At 43.4% G+C, this 24,226-nt stretch overlaps 2 protein-coding genes across 5 annotated transcripts in view; both read left to right on the top strand.

Annotated features, from left to right (window-relative positions):
* The window catches only part of RAD51B (RAD51 paralog B), a 447,787-nt gene that overhangs the window by 8,297 nt on the left and 415,264 nt on the right, over positions 1 to 24,226 (top strand). For all 4 annotated transcript variants that reach the window (XM_069858280.1, XM_069858279.1, XM_069858278.1 and 1 more), the window contains exon 2: positions 1,461 to 1,630. In XM_069858280.1, the coding sequence (XP_069714381.1) occupies positions 1,461 to 1,630 (170 nt within the window). The remainder of the gene's footprint in view (positions 1 to 1,460; positions 1,631 to 24,226) is intronic.
* On the top strand, positions 1,494 to 23,635 carry TMEM229B (transmembrane protein 229B). Its single transcript, XM_069858325.1, has 2 exons — positions 1,494 to 1,630; positions 20,743 to 23,635. Exon 2 carries the CDS (start codon positions 20,770 to 20,772, stop codon positions 21,271 to 21,273), a length of 504 nt encoding a protein of 167 aa, XP_069714426.1. The 5' UTR covers positions 1,494 to 1,630; positions 20,743 to 20,769; the 3' UTR covers positions 21,274 to 23,635.

Raw genomic sequence — 24,226 nt, 5'->3', positions numbered from 1 at the left:
TGTTTGCATGTGTCTGATAAATAGTTCAGAAGAAACCTATATCCAGCTGTGATTAAATGTGTATAATGAAAATAGAATACATGCACAATTTTTTAGGAACATCACTTTTAGAATAATTAAACCAGAGCTAGCTAACAACAAAGTTATTTCCCAATTTAGTGTACAAATATCTAGCTGCTAAAATTGCAACTATTTCTCATGATAAGAGACTCCAAAGTAGATGCAAGCCTCAGTGCATAGGCAGGAGGTACTAAATGTGTCTCTATAATACCCATGTTACATTGATATAATTAGTAGTTTTATGCTGTTCATTGCTCTGTTAATCTTGGTGGGAAGGTTTTATTGGAGGAGGATTAGTTATTTAATTTGCACTTTTAATTGGAGTGGTTTTGTTTTTAATTGGGAGTGTTTTTGTAGTTCAGTGTTATCTAAATAAAAACAGTGTGGGGTTTTTTTTTTTTCTTTTTAAGGAAACTTTTCTCCTGAATTCCTGTTGAGCTTTGGTGCTCAAAACCTGAGATTCAATAGGATAATGTGAAGATCCCCATTTGCTACAGTCTGACAAATAGATGTTCTTGCTCCGTAAATAAATTTTTTGCATGCAGTTAATAAAAAAAAAAAAAAGCTATGTTTAGGCAAACTCTTGGAGAGCAAGATCTGTGAGTACGATGTTAGATACTACTGTGTTGGAGCTGACACCTTGAGGCGTGACTTCTGTGAAAATCAGGAGTCTGGCGTCCTAAATGTCAGTGCTTGAAGAGAAGTGTATCCCATGCTCACAGGCTCGGCTTGCTTGGGTCCTGCTTCTGTGCTGCTAGAGTCTGACATGGAGGTGAAAACAGTCAGGTCACTAGAGCAGGGGAAGAGGCAGTGCTGGTGCCCCCAGGATGGGCTCAGGTGACAGGTCAGTGGCAGAGGCGAGGGCCTGCCTACGTGAAGGCCACACTTTGTCCCGGACTGGGGAAGGGAGATGAAAAAACACTGATTGGAGAAATGAGGAGAAGTTCAGGAAAATAGGGTGGCAATGTTAGTTTGAGGGAGAATGGGGATTGAAAAGAGTCAGCAGCGAGGCTTACTTCAAAAACTGGCACCATGAAACTAGAGATAAAGCACTTTCTGGTAGACCTGTCAAGGGTTAACAGAGGCTGTGCCTGAGATAGTAGCAGTGAGGAACCTTTGCTCACTGTCTCCAGTGAAGTTGCTTGGTGTGTTTGCAGTGGCTGAGTTCTGGAAGGACACTGGAGGGTCAAAAGGCTGACCCTCACCAGATGACAGGCAGCTGCTAGGAGCTGCCCTGGGTGAGGGGCAGGTACAGGTTTCCACCTGTGGCTCTGAAGAAGTCAGGTCTTCCAGTGCATAAGGTACCTGAGCTAACCTATCCAGATGCACAGCTCTTTCAGTGTTTAAAGCATCTCTTGCCCTGTGCTTCATTAAGATTAAACTGTACTTCTTTGGTTTAGGAAGGCTGTCTGGTTGGTGTACTAGCTGTTGGTCGCACACACCTGGTCCAAAATCGGCTGGCATCTGAAACGGCTTGGACTTGCTGGAGGCAATTTGGTCGACCTGCAGATGCTGTGAATCAGGAGCTGACCAAGAAGCAGAAGAGCTCCAGGATTCCTCCCCAGAAAAGGTAAGGGCTGGAGGGTAAAACTGGTGGGACCGCACTTTGGAAAACCGGAGCAGCTCTCCGAGTACAGAGCTGAGTGAGTTGTAGATGCGACCTTTGAAATTTAAATATATAGAGTGCATAAAGGATGGTGAAGACATGAAGGTATTTCCACTGGTTCAGAATGCAAGTTGCTTTCTGGAATTGTAAGATCACCATTCTCGCACGTTGCCCTTGATTTCTGTCTGCTTTTAGTCACAGCATTCTGATTGCTGATAATTCATATTGCCAAACTTATTCCAGTGTTATTGTCTCTTTAAAACCTCACACTCAGATAGCCTTAGGCAGTTAAAACAATCAGGACAGTGTAGCAGTATCTCCAAGCTAAACCAGAGCAGTAGGTAAAGAGTGGAGGGTTGCTCTCTCCAGTAGTAAAAGCACAGGTGTGAGATAATGAGGAATCTATTCCTGGCCCTCACGTGCAATGCAGTCTCTGCACCTGAATCACCAGCGTGTTACTCTGATAATCTTTTTAGGCTCATCTTGCTACTCTGTTGTAGCTGTGGCAGTCTGTTACACTCGCTCAGAGTGGATGTAAAATGCCATCAAATTGGAAAGTTTAGCTATATATTGTAGCAAAACTTTACATTGACCCTGGTAGATGAAGTGGACATTGTGGGACCAGAATGACATTCTCCTGACTCTGCAGCATTCTCAGAGTGCTCTGTGTGTCTGAATATGCAGAGTGATGCCTTAACAGGAGGTTAAACACAGGTGCTCTGATACAGCTTGCAGCAGTTCAGGCTACAGTGTTGTTTTCTCCGTTGTCCATAGGGTTTCAAGGGTAGGTCATGCACAGTACTTTAACTGGGAACGAACTCTAAATATGTAGATTCATGTTGCACCTTCCTCCTTCAGTCTATCCTGTCTCAGGAGTCTCATTACCCTCTCTGAGGGGTAGTGCCCAAGAAATTCTATGTTAGGGCATTCTGTTGTCCTCCTCTTGTAGGTGTTCTTGCTCTGATAGACCCCAGTCCCTCTCTGAGGCTGGGAAGAAGACCCAGTCAGCTGCTGAAGGAAGGCAGTAGACTCAGTTGTGGCCATGCTGACAGTGCAGATAAGAAGGGTCAGCTGCTGCCTCAAGCTCCAACTCGGCTGCCCATTGTGTAGCTGAATACAGGGCTTCAGTTGGTCAAAAAGTGTCATCTACTGAGCAGTAAAATCCAGACCAGTGCTGCAAGGTTATGACAAAGCAAGTGTCCGCAACTTCCTAGGAAGGCTGCTGGCGATGGACTGAACCTTGGAATGAGTCCAGTCATTTTGTCAATGATGTAGCCATGAGTGTTTCTGAAGAACGCTGTGTCTGGCAAGTGCTCTGGTGTATGGCACTATTGCTGTGAGTAGAGCAAATGCTGCTTATTGCCTGCCCTCAAGAACCACCAAAGGAAGCGCAGACATCTCCTGTTACTGTTAATGCCATACGAGCACAAGAAAACATAGATCCATTGGCAGCAGAACAAGACTATGAATTATTCATTCCTCCAATGCCTCCTGTTATGTTCCATCCACTCAGGCTGTTCAGGATGCTGACTGCTGTAGATGCAGACAGAACTGCTTCCAAAGCCATGGGGACACCACCCTGCAGACTGTGATCACCGCTTCTCTTAGCTTGTCCTCTCTGAAACTGGTTTGTGCGTTGTTGTGACATCCTTAAGGACACAGAAGTCACCTTTGATCATCTTATGGACTCTTGGTAGAAAATCTTGTAACACCAATGAAACTGGGATGCACCTGGCAGTGCCACCCTGGCACTGGTGGCGAGATGAAGGCAGCGAGTTAGGACTAAGACAGAAACACTGACTGCTCTGGCCCATTTTGCAAAAAGGAGGTAGGGGGCTTAACCTTTTGTGTAGTAGTATTGTTTTGGTTTTTGTAAGAGAACTTATGCTATGTCAATTTGTTCCTTGCTCTGTCTTGCTGAGAAGCCACAGTGTTCCCTGAGCACAGGCAGGATTTTTCTGTATGCAGAGTGTTTTAGTAGAGAGGAGTGTATTTAAATGTCTGTTTGGAAACATCTGTGAAAAATGTACTTTTTTTTCAACTCATTTACTAGTGGGAATTTGTCTGTGTAATGGTTGTCAATTGGCAGTTGAAGTTGAAATGCTTGAAGGACTTGCTGAGCTACAGAGACTAAATTCTATTCCGATTATTCCATGAACTGCTCTGAGTTTAGGTAATAGGTGCCCAGCATGAGAGAAGGCATTGCTGAAGGTTTGTTCAGAGGCTGTTCCTCAGCATAAAATGCACACACTTTGGTGCGGAGGGGTTTTTACTCCTTTGTTTTCACCTTTCCCTCCTGCTGGTTAGTATGAAGAATTCTTCAGCCATTTCACACATCCAGGCTGCACCGTGCATGCCATATTGAAGACTTTTGAGCATTCTTTCCCCACTTTCTTTCTGCATCTTCCAGAGTTGCTCTTGGCTCTTAGGCTTTAGCTGAGAAATATTGAGATTTTTAGTGCAGGGAAGGCTGCCTGTAACTAGCAACTGCTGTAGAGAAGATGGGCTTCCTAAAGCCAAAGTTTAACCCTTGCATGTACAGCTGTCTTGTAATGTGCCCTACCCCATTTTAAGAGCTCCTCAAATGTTCTTAAAGAAATTGTATTTCAGTCAAGACAAGACCCAACTTGTGTCCAGAACACTACTCAGCTTTTTATTATGCTGGCTAGCTGGATTTGCCCTGGTTTGAGCTACCTTTGGAGTTGTCCTAGTCCAAAAGCTGAGGGGAGCTGCAGAGGCTAAGATAAAATCCCAGACTGTGTTTGAAGAGTCATCACTGAGAGAAGTGGTGGAAGCATCCTGTAGGGAAGATTGCCCAGCTGAGTTGAGAGGTGGGATAGGTTTCACAAAGAGGGCTCTCAAGGAAGAAAAGTTTGGCCCTGACACAGGTGAAGCTTTTCCTGCGATCTTGACAGAAGTGAGAAGATGATAAAATGGAAGGATACTTCACCTTTTTTTTTTTTTTTTTTTAATCAGTGAAAGAAGACGACAAACGGAGCAGGCAGTGGATTTGTGGTTTCCATAGTGATGTAGTTGTGGAAGCATTAGTACAGCTGAGCTTCGCTGTCACTGCAGTCACCCTTGAAGGCTATGAGTATTCCGCTTTCCTACCAGGAAAATGTAAATATACATCAAACACAGAAAATGCAACTGTGTATTCATGATTCATTATGTTTGCTTTGTTACCTGAACATGGGGATGTTGGGAAGCTCAGCTCCATCATGGCTTATTTCTCCTTTATCTGTTGTCCTGCACTGAAACTGTGCATCAGACTGTCTTAATACCACATTTCTTGCCGCCCCAGGCAGTGATATGTTGACCTGTATTCTCTGCTCACTGTCATCTGTACATACACACACGTCCCACAACACTGGTGCCTATGACTCTCTGCTCACCTACACTGATTTCAAACATGCAGTGATCAAGAAACCTTGGCCTGACTTTTTCAGGGCCTGCTAATGGATCAGAGCACCACGCTGTGAAACTTGGAGAGGAAACTTCATGCTATCTGTATCCATCACCTCAGTTGTTCCTGTGGGCCACAGAAATGGGCTGCATGTGACATTAAATCATGGCTTATTTTAATGGGTGTTTTGAGAGTGTTTTTATAGTCAAGACATATGACCTTTAGGGAATTTTTGCATTGGGAGAGTGGTGTTTGTAACTGTGAATGGTTGAATTTGAGAGCCTTTAAATCTGGCTTGCAATGTAAGGTGGAGCATATCAGTTGATAGGTTGTCAGTGGGTCATAGAGGTAGAGAAACAAAAGTGCTCAATGCGAATGCTGGATGCGCATATCAAACAGGAATGTACCAGTCCTTGCATAGTGAAGTCTTCATGAGTCATAGTCATTTGTCCTTTTTACTCATACTGCTGCTGAACGCTTCTCTTGCTGTCTCCCTGAACAAATATCCCTTACCTTTGGCATTTGTTTTGCTTGTCTGATGGATGTAATGGGTCATCTGTTCCTTTTATAGAAGAGAATGTTAATTATTTTCAGAGGGCTAATTGGGTTGCTAATGAGAGGCTCAACTGCAGTAATATTTCCTTTAATTATTCACTCTTAAGTGCCGTACAGAGAAGCTTACTGAATATGCTGTTAAATACAAATGCGTGTATCTAGCTCAGAGATACCCCTTTAGTCTCTCTGAAAGAAATGCTTTGGTAACCTTGGGAATCCATGTGGCACATATGACTGAGCAAATGAGGTTGGTGCTAAGAACCGCCTAATCACGCAGCCTTTTTGACTCCGTGTGTTTGGTGCCTCTGCAAGCGACTGGCCATAGTTGCTCTCTATTCCAGTTTTGCTTGGTTGCTTTTGGCAGTATCTGTAACTAAATGTGCTACCTGCCAAACCAATCTGTAGTAGGATGCAGACCTCACACCAAATAGTTTGGCCTAATTAGCTAGATGGCAGCCAAAGGCACGGAGAGGAGGGGTGGCTCATCCAAGGTCATGTTACAGATCCTGGCAAACCTGGTAATAAAGCAGAGGTTTCATCAGTTTTGCGTTAGTGTGTTGCACTATTTGGCCACTTATGCCTCTCTTGGGGCCAGCATCGTTCACTACAAGACTTGCATCAGTTCACATATCGCTTCGTGAGGCAGCACAGCTGCTCAGCAACCCCATTCATGTATCCACCTTGGCACTGACTTAGGAAGGTCCTTTCGCTTCTTCGTCTGAGTCCTGGCTGCTACTTGCTTTTCTGCTTTTTTTATCCTTTGTTGTAGAAATCTCAATGCCTTTTGTTATTGCTCTGAGAGAGCTACTGTATTCTATATGATATTTTAGTTTTATTACTGCCAGGATGAGAGATGTTGCGGTGGGTCTTCAGCATTCCCTGCTTTTTGAGTCCCGAGCTTTCATGCAGCTCTTCAAGAGAGCTTCACTTTTTTGGCAGCATCTACTGATGTCCAGTCCAAGTCCTGAGTCTGCTCTTAGCCCAGACTCTTGGAATTCTTTACACACCATAGCTCTGCCAGGGAAGATAGTGAGGGAAGGTTGCTGAATGGGGTCTGCATCCAGGCTGCATCAGAAGGTGCTCCCTATGCTTATACACTGATCACTGTCCACCCAGTTGGAGAAGGAATGAAGATCTGCATCCACAACATCGATAGGGCAAAACTTCACATGTTGTACTGAGCTGTCAAAGTATCCAAATGCAAGTTACTCTGAAGAGTGACCTAGGAGTAAGAAATACCCAAGAAAACTGTTGTCAGCATGAGATAGCAAAAGTTACCCTCCAGTTCATTCAGGAACAGATGTGCATTGCTAGAACAACTTGCGTGTGTGTTCCACACATGCAGAACTGCCTTGGCTGAGGCATGTTAATTTAAAAGTTAATTTTGCGTGTGTAGCATTTAAGTGAACTTTGCATATCTTTAAAGCTGTGGGAACTCTGGGAGACAATGAAGATATAGCAAAGCAAGCTTGTTAGCTGCAGCGTGCATATAGGCTCTAAGTTCTAAAGAGCACACCTGGAAAATGTCAAGGTATCTATTTTGAACACCTTGGCATTACTATGAACTGTTGTGCAGAGTAGTGGAAATAGTGCTGTTCAGCGTATGTGTGATGTGGCAGGCTTGATGTTGCATTTATCAAAACCAATTATATAATGGAAGCGTATTTAGGCTGTTTTTGTCGTTGTGGGAGGCAAAAACTTAAATTCTTACTCATCCTAGCAACAGTGTATTGGCTTTATACCTAGTGGTTGTCATAGAAGTCCTTACATGGCGCTGGTTTGTGTACCTGTAGAAAGCAATGGACAAGCTGACCAGAATGTATGTCTCTAGGACTGTCAATAGTAGATGCATGATTCAGGCACAAAAGTGACAGCTCTTAAGCATTTTACATAAGCAGAGACAAGATAACATATGGTCCCTCTCTGGTTCCATTTGCTATGGGTCACCTGATATTCTGTTTGTTGAGCAGATGGTTTAAAAAAAGTTTAGGATTTGGGGTTTTTGGATAGGGCTGGGGTTTTGCTTGTGTTTTTTTTTGGGGGGGGTTGTTTTTTTTTTGGTGGCCAGTGTGAGCAATATCAAACCATTTTACTTAAATTCTAAGAATTCTTTCTAGTGTTCTCACCAAGACAGTTCCCAACACTCAGATGAGGAACTGGCATCTTTATTCACCTGGCTCTTTGTCCAGACGCATAAGATACCTATCAGTGCTCAGATGGAAAGCAAGAAATACCTTGTTTGATAAGACCTGAAATTGGGCTTGAAGGTGTTTGAAGTTGAATATCACATTTCTATCTCTGATCTGACCAAAGTAGTAAGATCAAAGTTACTAGTAGTAGCTAATCCTCCCTGGAATGAGCATTTTGTTTGTGGAGCCCAGAAGTAGGGAATGAGTGTGCACATCACAACCTCACCTGGACAGGCCACTAGTTCCTCCGCCTTTGCACTTGTGTCCCCACTTGTCCCTGAGGTCCCTGTATGACCATCACAAACACTTCTCTAAGGGCAATTCAGAGTTGTTGGAAGGTACTGTCTGGACAGTCCAGAAGGACATCTGCATTTTTGTAGATGAAGAAGCTCTGACAGAGAACATAAGCTTTCTGTGTTGTGCATCAGCGTGAGTTATCTGTTCTGGAATAAGCAGCTTCCAGAGGCAAGTAAAGGAATCCAAAGTCAGATGGTGTCTGGTCTCTCTTCTGAGATGTCTAGTGGTGTGGGCCTGTTAGTGGCTGTGCTTGGATTATGGGGATGTTTTATCAATTATCAGGAACTAAGTGAATATATATGAGAAAAAACAAGTGATGTGTGTGTTTCAGAACGAGTTCTTTTTGAAGCCTGAAAAACAAAACAAATAGGATTCTAGTCTTTAGATCCTCTGCAGCAGCAGTGAATAAGAAAGAGAACGTGGTGTAACTTACTCTTTGAGGCACTGGCTGTCTTTCCATGTGTGTTTGTACAGACCTATGGTACCTTGATGTACTGACACATGGCCACTTGTTCTCATAGAAATATTAAGGGAATACACGTGTCTCTGTGAAGTCTTCTTACAAAGATGAAGATGCAAGGAATTCAGCTGTCTTGAACTTCTGCTTTAGAAAGATGGGATGTTCAATGTCAGTGTTACCATTTGAGACAGATGCATGCATTTGGAGCCTTCAGCCGGTGATGTGTGCTGCTAGCCCAGAGCTGAAACTGCTGGAGGTGGTACACAAGAGCAAGTTCCTGCTGCAGGTAATTCTGTTGGGATGCTAGTCAAACGATAGCCATGTCCCACTACTACAGCGCCAGGTTAGTGGAGACTGGTTCTGAAATAGTTGTCTTCCCCTTTCTTAAGGGCAAAACACACAAGTGCAGACAGTCTAGCTGTATTCAGTCATTTTCTTTTTGCATGCAGCATGTTGTCATGTTGTCTTCGAACAGGAGGGAGTGCTGAACTAGAGAAGCACAGTGAACTCCTGCCTGCAGAGCAGTTTACATTTAGTAAAAGTAAAATTCTCTATGACAGGAGAAGCTGTTACTAATGTAGCCTTCTAAACAAAGTTATCTGAGACAATTCAAGACTGCTTTTCTACCAGTCTCTTACCTTGGCACTTTTTATTTTTGGTGTTTTGTCAGCTGTCTGACAGTGTGTACAGTCAAGAATCATAATCTTAACTTTTCTCCTGGTGCTTTCAAGACTATTTTTCATCTCAGAGCAGCCTTTTGGACCATATCCCACCATCTTCCTCTTCTTCTCCCCATTCTCTGTATTCCCAGAACTCAACTTCCAAGCAAGGGTTGCAAAGAGCACATATCTCCTTAGCCAAGCATGGATCTGTACTACCAGGTTAATTTTCCCACTGAGGAAAACTCCAGTTCTTTGTTCCAGCTGCACTGATACTATGTGTACTAGTGCAGTAAGCTGATGTGGCTAAACTGCTCTGATGTAGCTTTCATAAGTCTTCTGTCTGTTGCTCTGTTTGGCCACTGAGGGACTTTTTATATGTCTTCCCTATCTCTTCTGACTTAGACATCTTGTCCACACCTGCATGCTGCCTCTTCTCAGTGATTGCTCAGCAGCTCAACAATGACAGGAATATAGCCTCGCATTTTTAGACCGTTTTCTAGCCCCATTAAGGTTCCCAGCCAGGCTGGCTTGAAGGATTCTGTTAACTTGGGGCTGGTAGCCAGAAGGATGCAAAGTATTTCCAAATTTTATCTTGTCATTGTAGTAGCTGTGTAAATCTAGATCTTTGTTATTATCTACTCAGGTTAAGTTAATGATTAGGAAACAGTGATGAATTTACTTCCCTGACATCTGCCCCCTACAAGACTTCAGCTACTCATGCACTTAAAATGTTACTTGTGCGCTCTTTGTTGTTTCCCTTTATTCTGTAAATAATTCAGAGTCTTTCCGTCATAATTCTTTTAGATCCATCTCCTGTTCTCAAAGCCAGTTTCTTGTAAGGCTTTGCCTAAATTAATTCTTACTAGCTTTTCTTCTCTTTCTGTGCTTTAGTCCTAGAGGAGCCAAAAGAAATATGGTAGTAATTTTATAAAACAAACAAGAAAATTGCTCTGCCTTCTGCTAGGGCAGCTGTATGTGTGGACTCGGATTCAAGTCTCCTTTTATCATTGCTCTTTGACCTTTTGTGACTGTGCCATCTTTCTCCGTGAGAGTAGAAAATATTTTCTGTGCAGATTGACAGCTGACAGGAGTGAAGAGGTGAGTAGTATTTTTACCTCCTTACTGAGTTTAGGATTAGAGTTAGCAGTTCTTAAGGATTTTCTTTTCTAAGATGGAAGCTTAATTCCTTTCTCAGGTGTTTAGCAAGTAGGTGGTATTAACATGATGCAGTTAAATTCCATGAGTCTTGAAGCAGATGCATGTTAGCTGCTATTCAGAAGAGATGGTTTAGAATTTTTCAGAAGGCTGAATGAGTACATTGGTTCTAAGAAAAGGGATCAATTTGAGTAGGGTCTCAGCACCTACCTCAGCCATAAACTCCTAGATCTGCAAAGCAGTCTAAAGCTCTGGTATTGCTTGACTTCATGATCTGGTCTACCCTGTGCTATGAAAAATGAATTCCTGGACTCAGGTATTCAGAAGCATCTGAAGCATCCCTGTGCACATACATACTGACTTTTCTTTCTTAATGAACCTCAAGTCTTACACTTATGTTGACTAATAAATAGAGGCACACTTTGAAATGCTTGTTTTGGAGCAGTATCTGTTCATTGGTTTTATTGAGGAGACTGTTCAGTAGAGCATGGTCATTTGGGTGTGCCACAGTCACAAAAGTAAATATGGACAGGTATAGACGTAATATTAAATGGGTCTGCTTTCAGAAGGCCTGTGTAAAGGCTGGAATTGAGCATGCCCTCTGGAGTTATGATAAGTGATTGGCAAGCTGCAAGTAGGAATCCTGAATCCAATAGTAGTGTTTGTATAATAACCAGTCACCTCAGCATAAAGAAGAACGTGGTCAAAAGAAGCAATTATAGGAAAAAGATTCCATTGCCTTCAGGAAGGGGGAAAGAGAGGGCAAAAAGGCAAAACAATAAGGACAACATATGTACGTGCCTATCTTTATATATCTGTGTATCTATAGATAGAATTAAAATTTCTGTAGGCATAGTGGGTTGATTTGCCTTTGTTATAGGACATATCTGTGGTCCAATCCAAATTAGAGGGTGAGAGAACTGTCCAGTTCTGTAATCTGGGAGAGAGGCAGTAGGAAGCTCAGAAAGAGCTGGAAGAGAATCAGGGTAACATCAGCTGTATTCAGAGGAGACACAGGGCATCCTTACAGCCCAGCTCCCTGGCTCATGACGTTGAGCGTGGGAAGCTGTAGCTGGGAGCACATGTTTCAGTTGGAAGAATGGCACTGGCAAACACCTCTGGGACTGTACCTTTATAACTTGACTGATTGGTAAAGGAGGGAGCTGTAGGATGCAGCAGCACAAGCTTACGGGCCAATGCTGAGTTAAGAAATTGATATCTGAAGAGATAAGACACCAGTTTTGCATGGGGCACAAAAGCTGAGTTACTGCTTCATTTAAAAGAACTCGTGAATGTTCAGCTCACCACCTTTCAGAAGGCTGAGAGTTCCAGTCATGTTTTCCTGTGGGAAAGCTCTGGTAATCAGATGAATGAGTCTGGTTTGAGGGGAGTCATAAACTGTTAAACATTGTAGGTTTATAGTGGATCTGAGATTTCAGATTTACAAAAGAGAAAAACGGCAAGCGTGCATAAAACATGAAGATGGTGTGTTTGTAGTTGTTACCCAAATGCTAAGCTTCTTGATACCTTGAGGAAATAACAGCACTAAAAATGTACACCTTCTTTTGCAAATATACAAGTAGCAAGAAAGTACCTGACGCAGTGGAAGGGTATGTCTGCTGTGTAAGCACTAGGCCCTAAAACCTGACGTTTTGTTAACTTACTATTCAAGACAGAGAAATTTCACTGGTCTACAAAGACAGATTTACCTGAGCGATTGCATTTAAGGGCTGCTTGTTGTGTTTTCTGAATTGAAATAAGTCTGAACAACAGAGTACAAAACTCACCACTGATTTATTTCCCCACACAATATATTTCCAATGCTGATTACATGCTTTGCACGCCTGTGATGGGAAACTGCTCAGAGGAGCTGCCTTTCCCAGCTGTAGGCATGGTTGCCTACTTGGGGATCTTGTCAGACATGGTGAGATGGTCAGTAAGATTCTGGGATTTATACTCTTCTACCCTTCCTTTCCAGGATTTTTCTACTTCTGAGGACCTGTGTGAACTTGAAATTAAAATGATGAGGTAGCCACTGTTTTGGAGGCTCCACAAGGATTCCTTTGAGGAAAAAGAATAATGTAGCAATCTAAGACTGCTCAAGTGTTCTCCTCTAGGGATGTTAGCAGAAAACTTGAGGAATCACAGCCTGGCAAATAGCAGATAGCGCTTGGAAACCTGGTTCTTTCACATCTCAGCAGTAGTTTAATGTTAGGAAGGAAAAAATATGTTGAGAAGGAAAAATTATTTTCTGTAGAATTGCCATCAAGAGACTTCCAAAAGGGGAAAGAGAAGAAAACTTCTTGTGATGGTCTCAGGCTGTATTTCTGAAGGTGCTTAAAAGTGTGCTCTCTTCTATTTCATCTGTCTTTATGCTGTGTCTTCTGCTTGCAAGATTTAAACCTAATTCATCTTAGACCAAGACGCTAGGTTTCTTTATAGTCTGCAGCAGTTCTTTTTCTCCTAGATGAAGAGAGGCTGCAGGTGTTTACCCTATCCAGTTGCCTACTATTAGTTGAACGCTGGGGGTTTATGAAAGCTTATGCGCTGTTAAAGAGTAACACAAGTAGAGGGAAATAGTTCTTTACAGACCATATGCAACAAGAATTCCCACTAAAAGAAGCCGCTAACTTTCTGAAATGCTGCTTTGGTCTTCACCTACAGCAAACCAGGAGAGACTGTCTTGGATCTATCAACAGTTCTAGTTTCTTCCTGTCTTTTTACACAAACTGCTGTTCTTAACAGATTTAAGTGAGGATTGTGTCAAGGCATTAGCAGGCTAGGATTTTTGATGCTCTTATTTCACGGCCTTGATCATCATATTCTTCTCTGCCAAGCTTAATTTTCGTTATGAAATGTGTTGGGATTTTTTGTCAATTTTTTTTGCCAAACCTGGCTTTTCTCCGCTGCATGCTAATTCAGGCTTGTTACTGCTGATTGCTAGGCATATCTCATACTTTTATTTTTGTTAATGACACAGACCTCTGTGAGATCATAGAATCATAGAATGGGTTGGAAGGGAACTTAAAGGTCATCTAATTCCACCCCCCTGTCATGGGCAGGGACACCTCCCACTAGATCAGGCTGCCCAAGGCCCCATCCAGCCTGGCCTTGAACACCTCCAGGGATTCAAGTTGTCCAGATCAATTTATTATTGTAGAGTTGGAGTGGACTGGTATGTTTGCTTTTCATTTTGCTTTGGAAAGAAGGTGGTGACATTTGCTAAGAAGAAGAAAAAAAAAAACTTTTCAAAAAAGAACTGTTGAAATTTCCAAACAGCTTTAAGAAACTATGTAAGATGGGTGACACACAATGTCTTGACTTTAATGTTATTTCTTCTTTACATCTACTGGCTCTGTAGTGACAGTGGAAAGGATATTGGTCATGGCAAAATCATGTAAACTTTCAGCATGTTCTCAGGATAAATTTTCTTTCTTCATTCACCACTCTCTTCTGGGTTACTTTTTCATGGTAAGCTGTGATGTGCATTTGTCTCTCTGAATGTCAGATTTGCTTCAATCAGCTAATACAACATGTTAAGCTTGAGCTTTTGAAAATAGTTATGAGTTTTCATCGCCACTGTACTCGAATGCATGTTCTGAAATGAAGGGGCCCAGCCCCCAGGAGCCTAAGTGTCAGCCAGTTGCCCATCAGGGAACTGTGAGCGCTCAGACCTAGGTCTGAAGGCTGTAAACCTGCAGCAGGTTTTGAAAAATTGGTTCTAAGAACTCAATTCTGCTCTTACTGCAGGGAATAAAGTCAACCTGGAGTTAGTGTCCAGGTTAAGATAATGGTGGATCCAGCAACTGAACACCCAAAACTGGAGGAGAGCTGATACAAGTTCTCAGGGCAGATTGATCCCTCCTGCACAGCCTCCCCTCCGCCATCTCCTTGAGGAAGGATCTCCTTGAGGAAGATCACCTTCCATAGTGCTGGCCCCGCTCTTCCACAGTTCTAGTGGAAAGCTTTGCCTTGGTCCTGTGGTGGAATCCGGGCTTCAGAGTCTCTGCCTGCTTGTTTGAGACCTATTGTGTTAGCTAATGTTGGGGTCTTGGTGGGGGCAGCTGGTAAGGCACAGGAAATGTCTAGCAATAGTCCCAGAGAAGGACATGACCTTACTGAGAGTGGTGCTGGGGAGATCACACTCTCGTGGGTGGAAAACTGGTTGGATGGCCGGGCCCAGAGAGTGGTGGGAAATGATGTGAAATCCAGCTGGAGGCCAGTGACAAGTGGGGTTCCCCAGGGCTCGGTGCTGGGTCCAGCCCTGTTCAATGTCTTCATCAATGATCTGGATGAAGGCACTGAGTGCACCCTTAGCAAGTTTGCGGACGACACTAAGCTGGGTGGAAGTGTCGATCTGCTGGAGGGTAGGGAGGCTCTGCAAAGGGATCTGAACAGGCTGGACCGCTGGGCAGAGTCCAATGGCATGAGGTTTAACAAGGCCAAATGCCGGGTCCTGCACTTGGGGCACAACAACCCTATGCAGTGCAGACTAGGAGAAGTCTGTCTAGAAAGCTGCCTGGAGGAGAGGGACCTGGGGGTGTTGGTTGACAGCCGACTGAATATGAGCCAGCAGTGTGCCCAGGTGGCCAAGAAGGCCAATGGCATCTTGGCTTGTATCAGAAACGGCGTGACCAGCAGGTCCAGGGAGGTTATCCTCCCTCTGTACTCGGCACTGGTGAGACCGCTCCTCGAATACTGTGTTCAGTTCTGGGCCCCTCACCACAAGAAGGATGTTGAGGCTCTGGAGCGAGTCCAGAGAAGAGCAACAAAGCTGGTGAAGGGGCTGGAGAACAGGCCTTATGAGGAGCGGCTGAGAGAGCTGGGGTTGTTTAGCCTGGAGAAGAGGAGGCTGAGGGGTGACCTCATTGCTCTCTACAACTACCTGAAAGGAGGTTGTAGAGAGGAGGGTGCTGGCCTCTTTTTCCAAGTGACAGGGGACAGGACAAGAGGGAATGGCCTCAAGCTCCACCAGGGGAGGTTTAGGCTAGACGTTAGGAAAAAATTCTTTACAGAAAGGGTCATTGGGCACTGGAACAGGCTGCCCAGGGAGGTGGTTGAGTCACCTTCCCTGGAGGTGTTTAAGGCACGGGTGGATGAGGTGCTGAGGGATATGGTTTAGTGTTTGATAGGAACGGTTGGACTCGATGATCCGGTGGGTCTCTTCCAACCTGGTTATTCTGTGATTCTGTGATTCAGGGATAATACTTCTAATTACTGAGTTTGGACTCAGTCGACTGTTTTTCACAGATTTGTCTTGCAAGTCTGTTGCTTGCTTGACTCTTGAGGTGGTCTTAGCTTCTGTCAGGAACATGGGAAGCATCCCTCTTGGTCACTTAGTAAACAGCTGCTGCCTTAATTTGTTCCCAGTTTGGAGCCGTCACTGGGCTGAGGTGTGTTTCAGTAACATGGTGCTATGCCTGAGGCAGGGCATGGGGATTTAACTTCAGTCACATTAGTCAGAAAACTATTCTTTAAACTGACAACGTCTTCACATTTTCTTTTTGTTCTCTGAATCTACTCTGCCTTTCTATAAAGCCCTACCTTTCTCCTTCCCATTGTGAAATGATGCCTTCTGGGCAGCCCCCCCCCAGGCATTACTGATAAGTACTACACTTCCCCATCGCTTTGGCTTTAGTCTGGTGATTGGATTCATTTAATCTCCTTTTGTCGTCATTCTTTTTTACTGTATCCCAGTTCTCTTTGGAACAGATTTGAAAGCTAGGCAAGCATCAGAGGCTGCCAGCAGGTACAGAGTGAAGGAGGCAAGGGAATGAGAAGTGGCCGGGAAGCGATGCACGTTCTGGGGAAAGGAGCTAGAGGTGAAAATGAGGGGAAATTGCAGATTTGAAATGGACTGTGCTTTCCTATTCGCAATACATGGTGATGTGGCTAGAACTCAGAGGAAGGGAGACAATGTGTGTCCCGATGGAGGTGGAGTCTAGAGAGAGAAGCAGCAAAAATGAAGAGAAGGAGATAATTAATTCATTCAGAACTGAACAAACTCCCAGGGCTCCAGATCCATCCTGAAAGTGCTAAGATTAAGGAACGTACATTAAATCTGTATTTGGAGACGTCTGTCTGTGGCATGCTTTTAGCTTCATTGCAGGGCTTGATTAATCGATCTGCTGGAATTATTCCACACTTGAGTACAGTCAAAATTCTATTTTCTGAGCCAGAGTTAATTGAGGCTTTCAGTTCACCTGAAGGATGAACGTCTCCTCAGAGTTATGACTTCAACACATAAGTACTGCTAAGACTTTACTGCATAAATCTTTAAACACTGATGAACTAATGTCTTGGGGCCAAATCTGGCACCAATGTTCTGTAAAACTTTATCCATAATGGTTTATGTGAGATTTCCATGAAAATGTTGAAGCCAGGTTTGCAGTACAGTTGTTGAATGTCATCCGTGGCTGCAAAGGCATTGCTTGTTTGGTGTTTACTCACTGGGAAAATGGAAAATACAAGAGAAAGAATTTTAAAAAGTATTGCCCAAAAATGCATGCCAATTTTCATCAATACATCCTTGTATCTAGTGTACTTTTAGTTGTGCCCTATTTTTTTAACTGGCAGAAACAGCCAGGCACTAATAATAAGGAACTTCCTGCAGTATTTCAAGTTCACCTGCGGTGAATCAAGTAGCTGACAGACTTTATAGCCTCAGGCCATCGCTCATCAGGGGAATTGTCTCATGGAGGTGCTTTGTTTGTGTTTTCCCTTTATTAGCAGTTCAGAGTTAATTCGGAGTATCTTGATGAGGTGTCATACCTGTCTGGAGGCTGTAAGTGTAACTAATTCTGCTGGAGTAGAGAGAACAGAGATAATCTGGAAGAGGCTTTTGGAAGTACAGTTTGGCTTGGTAGCACGGAAAAAGACAGAAATCCACTGCAAAGGAGAGCTTTGAGAAGAAAATGAACCAGACAATGCTCAAGAACTTCATCAGACACGACTATGACATGCACTGATGTCTCCCCTGCAGAGCTTGTGTGTGACAAATCTGCTATTATTTCTTGGTCTCTCATCGACCCATTTTCCAGTCGCTTGCCTCTTGCTTGCCCTGGCTGCATCACCTGCAAAACCAAGTGTGAATATGAAAGTGCTGGTCTTGCACACGTGACGCAGGGCAGTTTTTCTCCTTACTTTGCCTAAGTGTAAGCTTTATCTGTATCTTATCTCAACCTAGGGGATGATTAATATCCATTTCAGAGTTGATATTCTAAAATACAAATATATACTCTTTATATTGTTACAGTATTATTTTCTTGCAGCCTTAAGCCAGAGTCCTGCCCTGATCCTCTGAACCAGATTTCTGTAGGGGAACACAGCCCATCATGCTCTTCCCCCTGTTATGCCTATGCTTGTTCACTGTAGATAGAGGGTCTCTTGACCCCTGCATTGTTAGCAGTTATCCCCACAGGCTTTGCAGTCAGGAAAAGAGCTGCATGTTCCTCTGAGGCCCACATATGGTTTCCATAGACTTGCCTTTATTTTTCTATCAGCGAGCTGGAGAAACAGGGAAAACTTCTGTCCTGGCTTAGCTTAGGCTAATAACATTGTATTAGAGGAAATATTTCTGCTCTAGATGCTTGAAATATAATTTGGTAATGATGGAAAGCATTTTCCTAGCTTTGAATTTAGAAGGTCCCAGTTTTCCACAAAACAACAACGTAAGCAGCTGCAGTACCAGCATGGCCATCCACCTGCAGCCTCAAGGACTTATTTGCTCTTAGCTGAGACGATTGCGTAGGTTTCTGGTTTTCAGTAAGCCACTGCCCATCCCACTGTAATTACCTCAGTGATTAATGCCATTTGTTTTCCTCAGAAGACTGAATAGCTATCATAAGTTCAGAGCTTTTTGGTCTGTATTACTGTCACTCCATAAAAAGTCTTGCATCACCAAGTTCAATTATCTACTTGAGGCTTTTCACAGATCTCTGACTGAATCCAGACTTGACCTTCTGTTTGGATGCTCCTTGCACTAATGTCCTGTAACTGCTTTTTAGCTTGATCCTTTTATTATGAATTGCTGCCCAATAAAACGATGCTTTTCTGCTTCATTTCCCTCTTGAGACCTTGTGCTGTATTGCCTACCAGGCACCAGACAGCTTGATATGGCTGGGAAATAAGATGCTTGGGAACAGCTGCAACTTTAGTTGTTTTGTAAATGCTCAAGTGACTTGTAACCGTTACATAGTGCAGTCCCCCACTGGTGCAATGATACGCTGTAGCTTGTAATCTTCCTCCATATCCTCCATTCCCTTCTGTCTTACTCTGTACTTTTTGTTTTAATTTGAAAGAAATGTTTTACAGGAGGAGCTGTGATTTATGGATTTGCTTAGTGCCTAGCACTATGAAACTAGTTTATGTTTGAGCTACCACAGTTCAGCATCTGCCCTGCCTTGGGATGCTCTTAATCAGCAGGCAGCCCATGAGGACTCTCAAACACATTGTAAGAAGGAAGGGAGTTCCTATCAAGGCTGGGCTTACTGGGCAGATGACAGTAGAAAGTAAATATTGAGACACTGTCAGTGCATTGGTGCTTGTCTCTTTGCAGTTGTGTCACCAGTGGTCTTTGCAGTAGGTTAACTTGTATTGTAGATATTGTCCTACACCAGGACTGGGCTGTTTAGTTATTAGACTTCCAGTGTAATGACTAGATATTTTGTGAAGTGTAAAAAGAAAGAATAAATAGATAATTTTCAAGTATGTGGTACAGAACCAGGAAAGAAATCTTCATCACGCAGAGGAAATAGTGTGGGATAAAACAGGATGTGGCTTGTTGAATATATTTGTGTGAGTCTTTGGCTTTGGTGGGCAGGTGTAGGGCACTAAATAATTGGTGAGGGGATCCTTGGAATAAGAAGGGAGGGACTGAGAGGGAAGGACCTTCTGTGCATTTGATCCAACTTTGTGAAGAGATTTTCAAAATTACACAAAACCCTTACAAGTGGTGCTGCATCCTGTGAATGCTCCCAGCTAACAGTTCAAATACATTTAATGTGAAGCTGTAGAGGGAAGTAGACTGAGGACCACAACTTAGAAGGGCTTATTTAAAACAGAGGAAAACTGTACAATCCATTGACAGCTTAGCAAAAACTTTGCAGTAATTTTCTTCCCTGGAGAATGACATTCCATATATCCTTAGTGTCTTACTTAGCAAGAGCTACGACTTCAAAGACCTCTGCATCTTTTATATGTCTCCTCAGATATACAAAACTCTTCCCTTCCTGCTGCAGCCCTATATCCCCATTCTGACAAAAGATACCTGAGGTCCATTTCCTTCTTACTGCTTTCCCTTACTTTTTATAAGTAAGTTTTGAAGAAGGAAAGAGATCAAATTCACCCTATGGAATGAATCTGTGAAGTAAAATTATGCTTAAAATCAGATTGGGCTAGTGACTGTAGCATGGCAGAACAGTGCTTAGGACCTTGTAAAGCTCTGCAAAAAGTGTAGAAACCAATAGTGCTGGTACAGTTCAGTGATAAGCAAATTGTGCCCTTTTAAAACCTCTTCACCAAGTTTCTTCCTGTAGACACAATTAGAGTTTGTTCTCATTTCCTATTTATCATGGCTAACCACTTCTCTATGCTCAGCTGTTCATTTTTATTCTCCTCCTCTGTGTTTTGTTGTCCTGAAGCCAAATCTAAGTGGATTTCAATGGCTTTCTTGTGTTTTTTGACTTGGAACCAGGCAGTCTGATGGCATAAGAAAATTATTTTCCATATCCTAGCCATACAGTGCATGAGTTCTTTAACAGAAAAAAATAACAGTTCAGCTAAATACTGAGTGTGAGTTGTGGTGTCTGAAAGTGTAAAACCTCTGGAACTTCCTCCTCCGGTTCCCTTTCTGTTGCTCCAATGGAAGCTCAGTTTTTCACTGCAGTGTATGTTTTGAGTAGAGGGACTGCAGGTGGGATTCCATATTAGAAAAGTAGGGGACAGTACAATTTCTTGAAAAGAGGTATGTGCTCCTTGTGAGATGACTGTATTTTTCTGACTTTTAACCAGTAAGTTCTTTGGCAGCCTCATCCCTGGCAAAGCCCTTGTACCTGTCAGCACCCTCCTTTTAACTAATGCAATGCTGGCTTCATCCTGCTTCTCAGGCAGAGCAGTATGTGTTGTCCAGGCCCATTCTGAGACTCAGAGCCTGGTAAGTCCCCAGGACTTAAAATTTGCTGTGGTAAAAATGAGATGAATTAAAATTTGCTTCTTTCTCAGATTTGTTCTTTGAGGATGAACAAAGTGTGTGTTGCCATCTGAGGGACAAGGACTTGTGGCACTCTCATTGACTCCTTGCTGTCTTTCTCTCCCTCTCTCCCTCTCTCTCTCTCTCTGTGTCTTCGTTTCAGAGTGCCTGCTGGAGTGTGTGCAGAAGAATGGCTGCAGCAGAACCTCTGACCGCTTTCTCCCGATGGTACCTCTACGCCATTCACGGCTATTTCTGTGAGGTGATGTTCACAGCTGCCTGGGAGTTTGTGGTCAACTTTAACTGGAAGTTTCCAGGTGTTACCAGTGTGTGGGCACTCTTCATCTACGGCACCTCCATCCTCATTGTGGAGAAGATGTATCTATATCTCAAAGACAAGTGCCACATTTTAGTGCGCTGTTTCATTTACACACTTTGGACATATCTCTGGGAGTTCACTACTGGCCTCATCCTACGCCAGTTCAATGCCTGCCCATGGGACTATTCCCAGTTTGATTTTGACTTCATGGGCCTGATCACCCTGGAGTATGCCATCCCATGGTTTTGTGCTTCTTTCATCATGGAGCAGCTGGTGATCAGAAACACGCTGCGCTTACGATTTGATGAGACTGCTGAGCCAGGGGCCCCCACTGTCCCTGTGGCCTTGGCCAATGGTCACGTGAAGACTGATTGAGCAGTGGCTCAGAACCACACTTAGCAATCTGAGAGAGCCCAGACCTCTACCACTGACTGTCAGCTCTGGCTCTAAGGTACTGCTCCTTGCTGTATGATAAGATTCATAAACCCCATTTTTCTAATGGGGCTGTGCATGGGATATATCAGAAAAAAATGGAACCAATGGATTTTCTATGGATTTTAGTCTTTGGGCTCCAAGGACCAATATCAGTTACTTATTAGTTAGGTCATTTCTGATTTTAACTTATTACAGATGAAAGCAGTCCTTTTGCTTACACTTCTATGTGGAGAAAGAAGAAAAAAATGCTACGGTGGAAATACGTGCAAAAAGAAAAAAACCTAATTAGCGGATGGGCATGGACACACCAGCTAAGTTAGTGATTGGCTTACTCCATTAGGCAATATTCAGGTGCTTGCTTGCAACCAATACCTCCCGTGGGACCTGAGATGCTGCAGGAACAAGGAAAATCCATCTGCTGTTGAGAAGAACCTTAGACTGGCCGTCTGCTGGGGAGGTAGATGGTGTTTCCCTTGTGAGGTCCCGTTGGCCTCTCCCCAGGTTCTTTGTTGCACCATGAAATAATCTGGTGCTGGACATCTTGCTGAATTTATACAGATCTTGTACTTTTTGAAATCTGTCCTGATACTCAATAGAAATTTTTTTCTTCTTTTTTTTTTCTTTCTTTTTTTTTTTTAATAAAGGCCTTTTTTGCCAAATTAATTTTACCATAATCTGTACAATCTGAATCTTGGCAAAAGGCACAAGAAATAGCTTAAGTCTTCCCGTCTCCTCTGTCCCCCTAAAGCAGACTTTGCCTGACGGTCTGCTGCAGATTCCAGCTCCCACCTCAGTTGTGCAAACCTTGCAGAGACTGTACAGGCCACAAGGGTATTATTCCTTCCTTCCCAGGGATTTTTCTGTTTCTGGTGATGTTGATGACTTAGTCTGCCAGCAGCCCATTGTACTGTGAAGGTCAAAACCTTCATGTGGCTCGTGTTATCCAAGATTGAATCCTCTGGCACCTTCAGCACTGGGTCAGGTCTGCCTGGTGTTCTCAGTATATCAAGAAGATTTGCTTTTTCTTCCCAAATATTGCTTTAAAAAAAACACAGCCATATTGTCATGACAAGAATTGGAGGCAGAAGGAAAAAAAAGACCAAACAAGGAAAAGATTCCTCTCTACAGAGCACTTCATGCTCTGCCTGAGTGAGGCTTCAAGAGCAGCAGAGAGAGGAAGTAGGAGGAAGTTCGTTGTAGAACTGCCTGCGCTAGAGACAGTTTGAAATTTAACATGTTAGAGACATTTGCAGAGTAAAGAGAGATTGTATTGCAGGGAAAATGCTTGATAGTGGCAGCCACAGGTTCATAATTTGCTCTGGCAAGTCTTGGCTTTTGATGTTAGCCACAGCCACCGAGCTTCCAGCTGTCAGATGTATCTCGGTCCTAACTGGTTTATGGGGGGAGCTTTGCTGTAGTTGCCCTGTAGGGCCAGATTAGTGTTTTAGGTCTAGGTGTTTTTCCACCATAGTCAACAGAGCTGCACCAGAGATCATTTTGGCTTGAAATGCAAATGTGTGGGTGTGGTTGGTGGATTCCACTCTTGTATTGGAAATGGCCAAGCTATAGGTTCCCTGACTCTGGTAGGGAGTGCTCAGCTGTGAACCTGATCCTTGCCCTGGGGCATCCATTCCTAAGGGGAAAAGCACTCCTGGCCCTGGTGAGGAGTGTTAATCCTTTTTGTATCACACATAGTGCAATTATTTTATTCCCCCCTCTTCCTTCTCACATGGCATCTGTTGCTGGCAATGGACACAGGAAAATGCTGACGACAAAGAGTTAATCAAAGTTGCCATGGGAGATTCAGTGTCTCCTAATGCACCCAGAATACTTAGGTGGGTATTTAGAGTTCCCTTTTTATAGTTCATTAAATTAAAAGAGAACAAACACTGAACAGATTTATTTTTTTTCCATGCTGTGATGGCAGTATTTATGAAATCAGAAGAACAGTGTGTAGTTTATCAGCCTTGATGGTCTCGGGCATGTAGACCCAGGCAAAATAGTCACCTGACACTGTACATGGAGGGGGGGTGGGGAAAGAGATGAGATTTATATGTGGGATAATATAGACAGGCTCTGCGGGACCAGAACAAGAATTTCAAGGTGCAGGTGAGAGTTGGGATCTCCCTATTTTGGCCCTAGTTCTGTCAGGGACATTAAATGCTGTGTCTGAAGCTGGGTTGTCCTCTCAAAGCTTAGCTAAAGCATGGTGTCGTGCTGCCTCATACACCACTCCCCTGCATCATCTGAAACCTCTGCTTTGGAGAAACATCCCTGTTTTCTCCTTTGCTGTTACAAAACTCTGTAAAAAGGTTAAAAGTCATTAGCAACATGGTTTGGTAACTCCTAGCTGCAGCTGGAACTCGGGAAAGAGTGGCTGTTCACAGAGCTAACCTAGTGCACAGTCTCGTGTGTTTTGACTTTAGAAGCTTCCCACTAAATGATGCTGGTTTTGCTCAGTGATGTCATATTTGGATGCTCAAGCTGTAGAGGGGTTTCCCAGCAACATCTATTATCTAATTCCATTATCCTTATTGCCTGTGCCATTGTAAGGTTATTGTCTGCTTTCCAGTGATGTCTGACGTGTACCACACAGCTATTGCATCCTCTTAGAGGGGTAATTTACATCCAGAAGTGCACTTTACTTGCGGCTTGCACACCAGAAACAGAAAGGGATCTGGCAAATTCCTAAATCAATTAAAATAATACATAATACGATGTACCTAATGCAGCAGTATTAGCCAGACTTCTGCTTTCTGAGCAACATGGCTGCAGTCAGAGCTTTGTCTATTCTGCAAAATCTCCCTTTTTAATACATGTGATGCTTCTTATAACGTCTTACAGAAGTGCCCAGAGCATGTCACCGGGATCTCAGTGGCAGCTCAGCAGGAGC

The sequence above is a fragment of the Phaenicophaeus curvirostris genome, chromosome 5 (assembly GCF_032191515.1).
Source record: "Phaenicophaeus curvirostris isolate KB17595 chromosome 5, BPBGC_Pcur_1.0, whole genome shotgun sequence".
NCBI classification, from domain to species: domain Eukaryota; kingdom Metazoa; phylum Chordata; class Aves; order Cuculiformes; family Cuculidae; genus Phaenicophaeus; species Phaenicophaeus curvirostris.
The sequence above is the reverse complement of the archived record's forward strand: the minus strand, read 5'-3'. Positions and strand labels throughout refer to the sequence as shown.

Coding starts and splice junctions, on each gene's coding strand:
- TMEM229B (XM_069858325.1), top strand. CDS start 20,770: ATGGCTGCAGCAGAACCTCTGACCGCTTTCTCCCGATGGTACCTCTAC.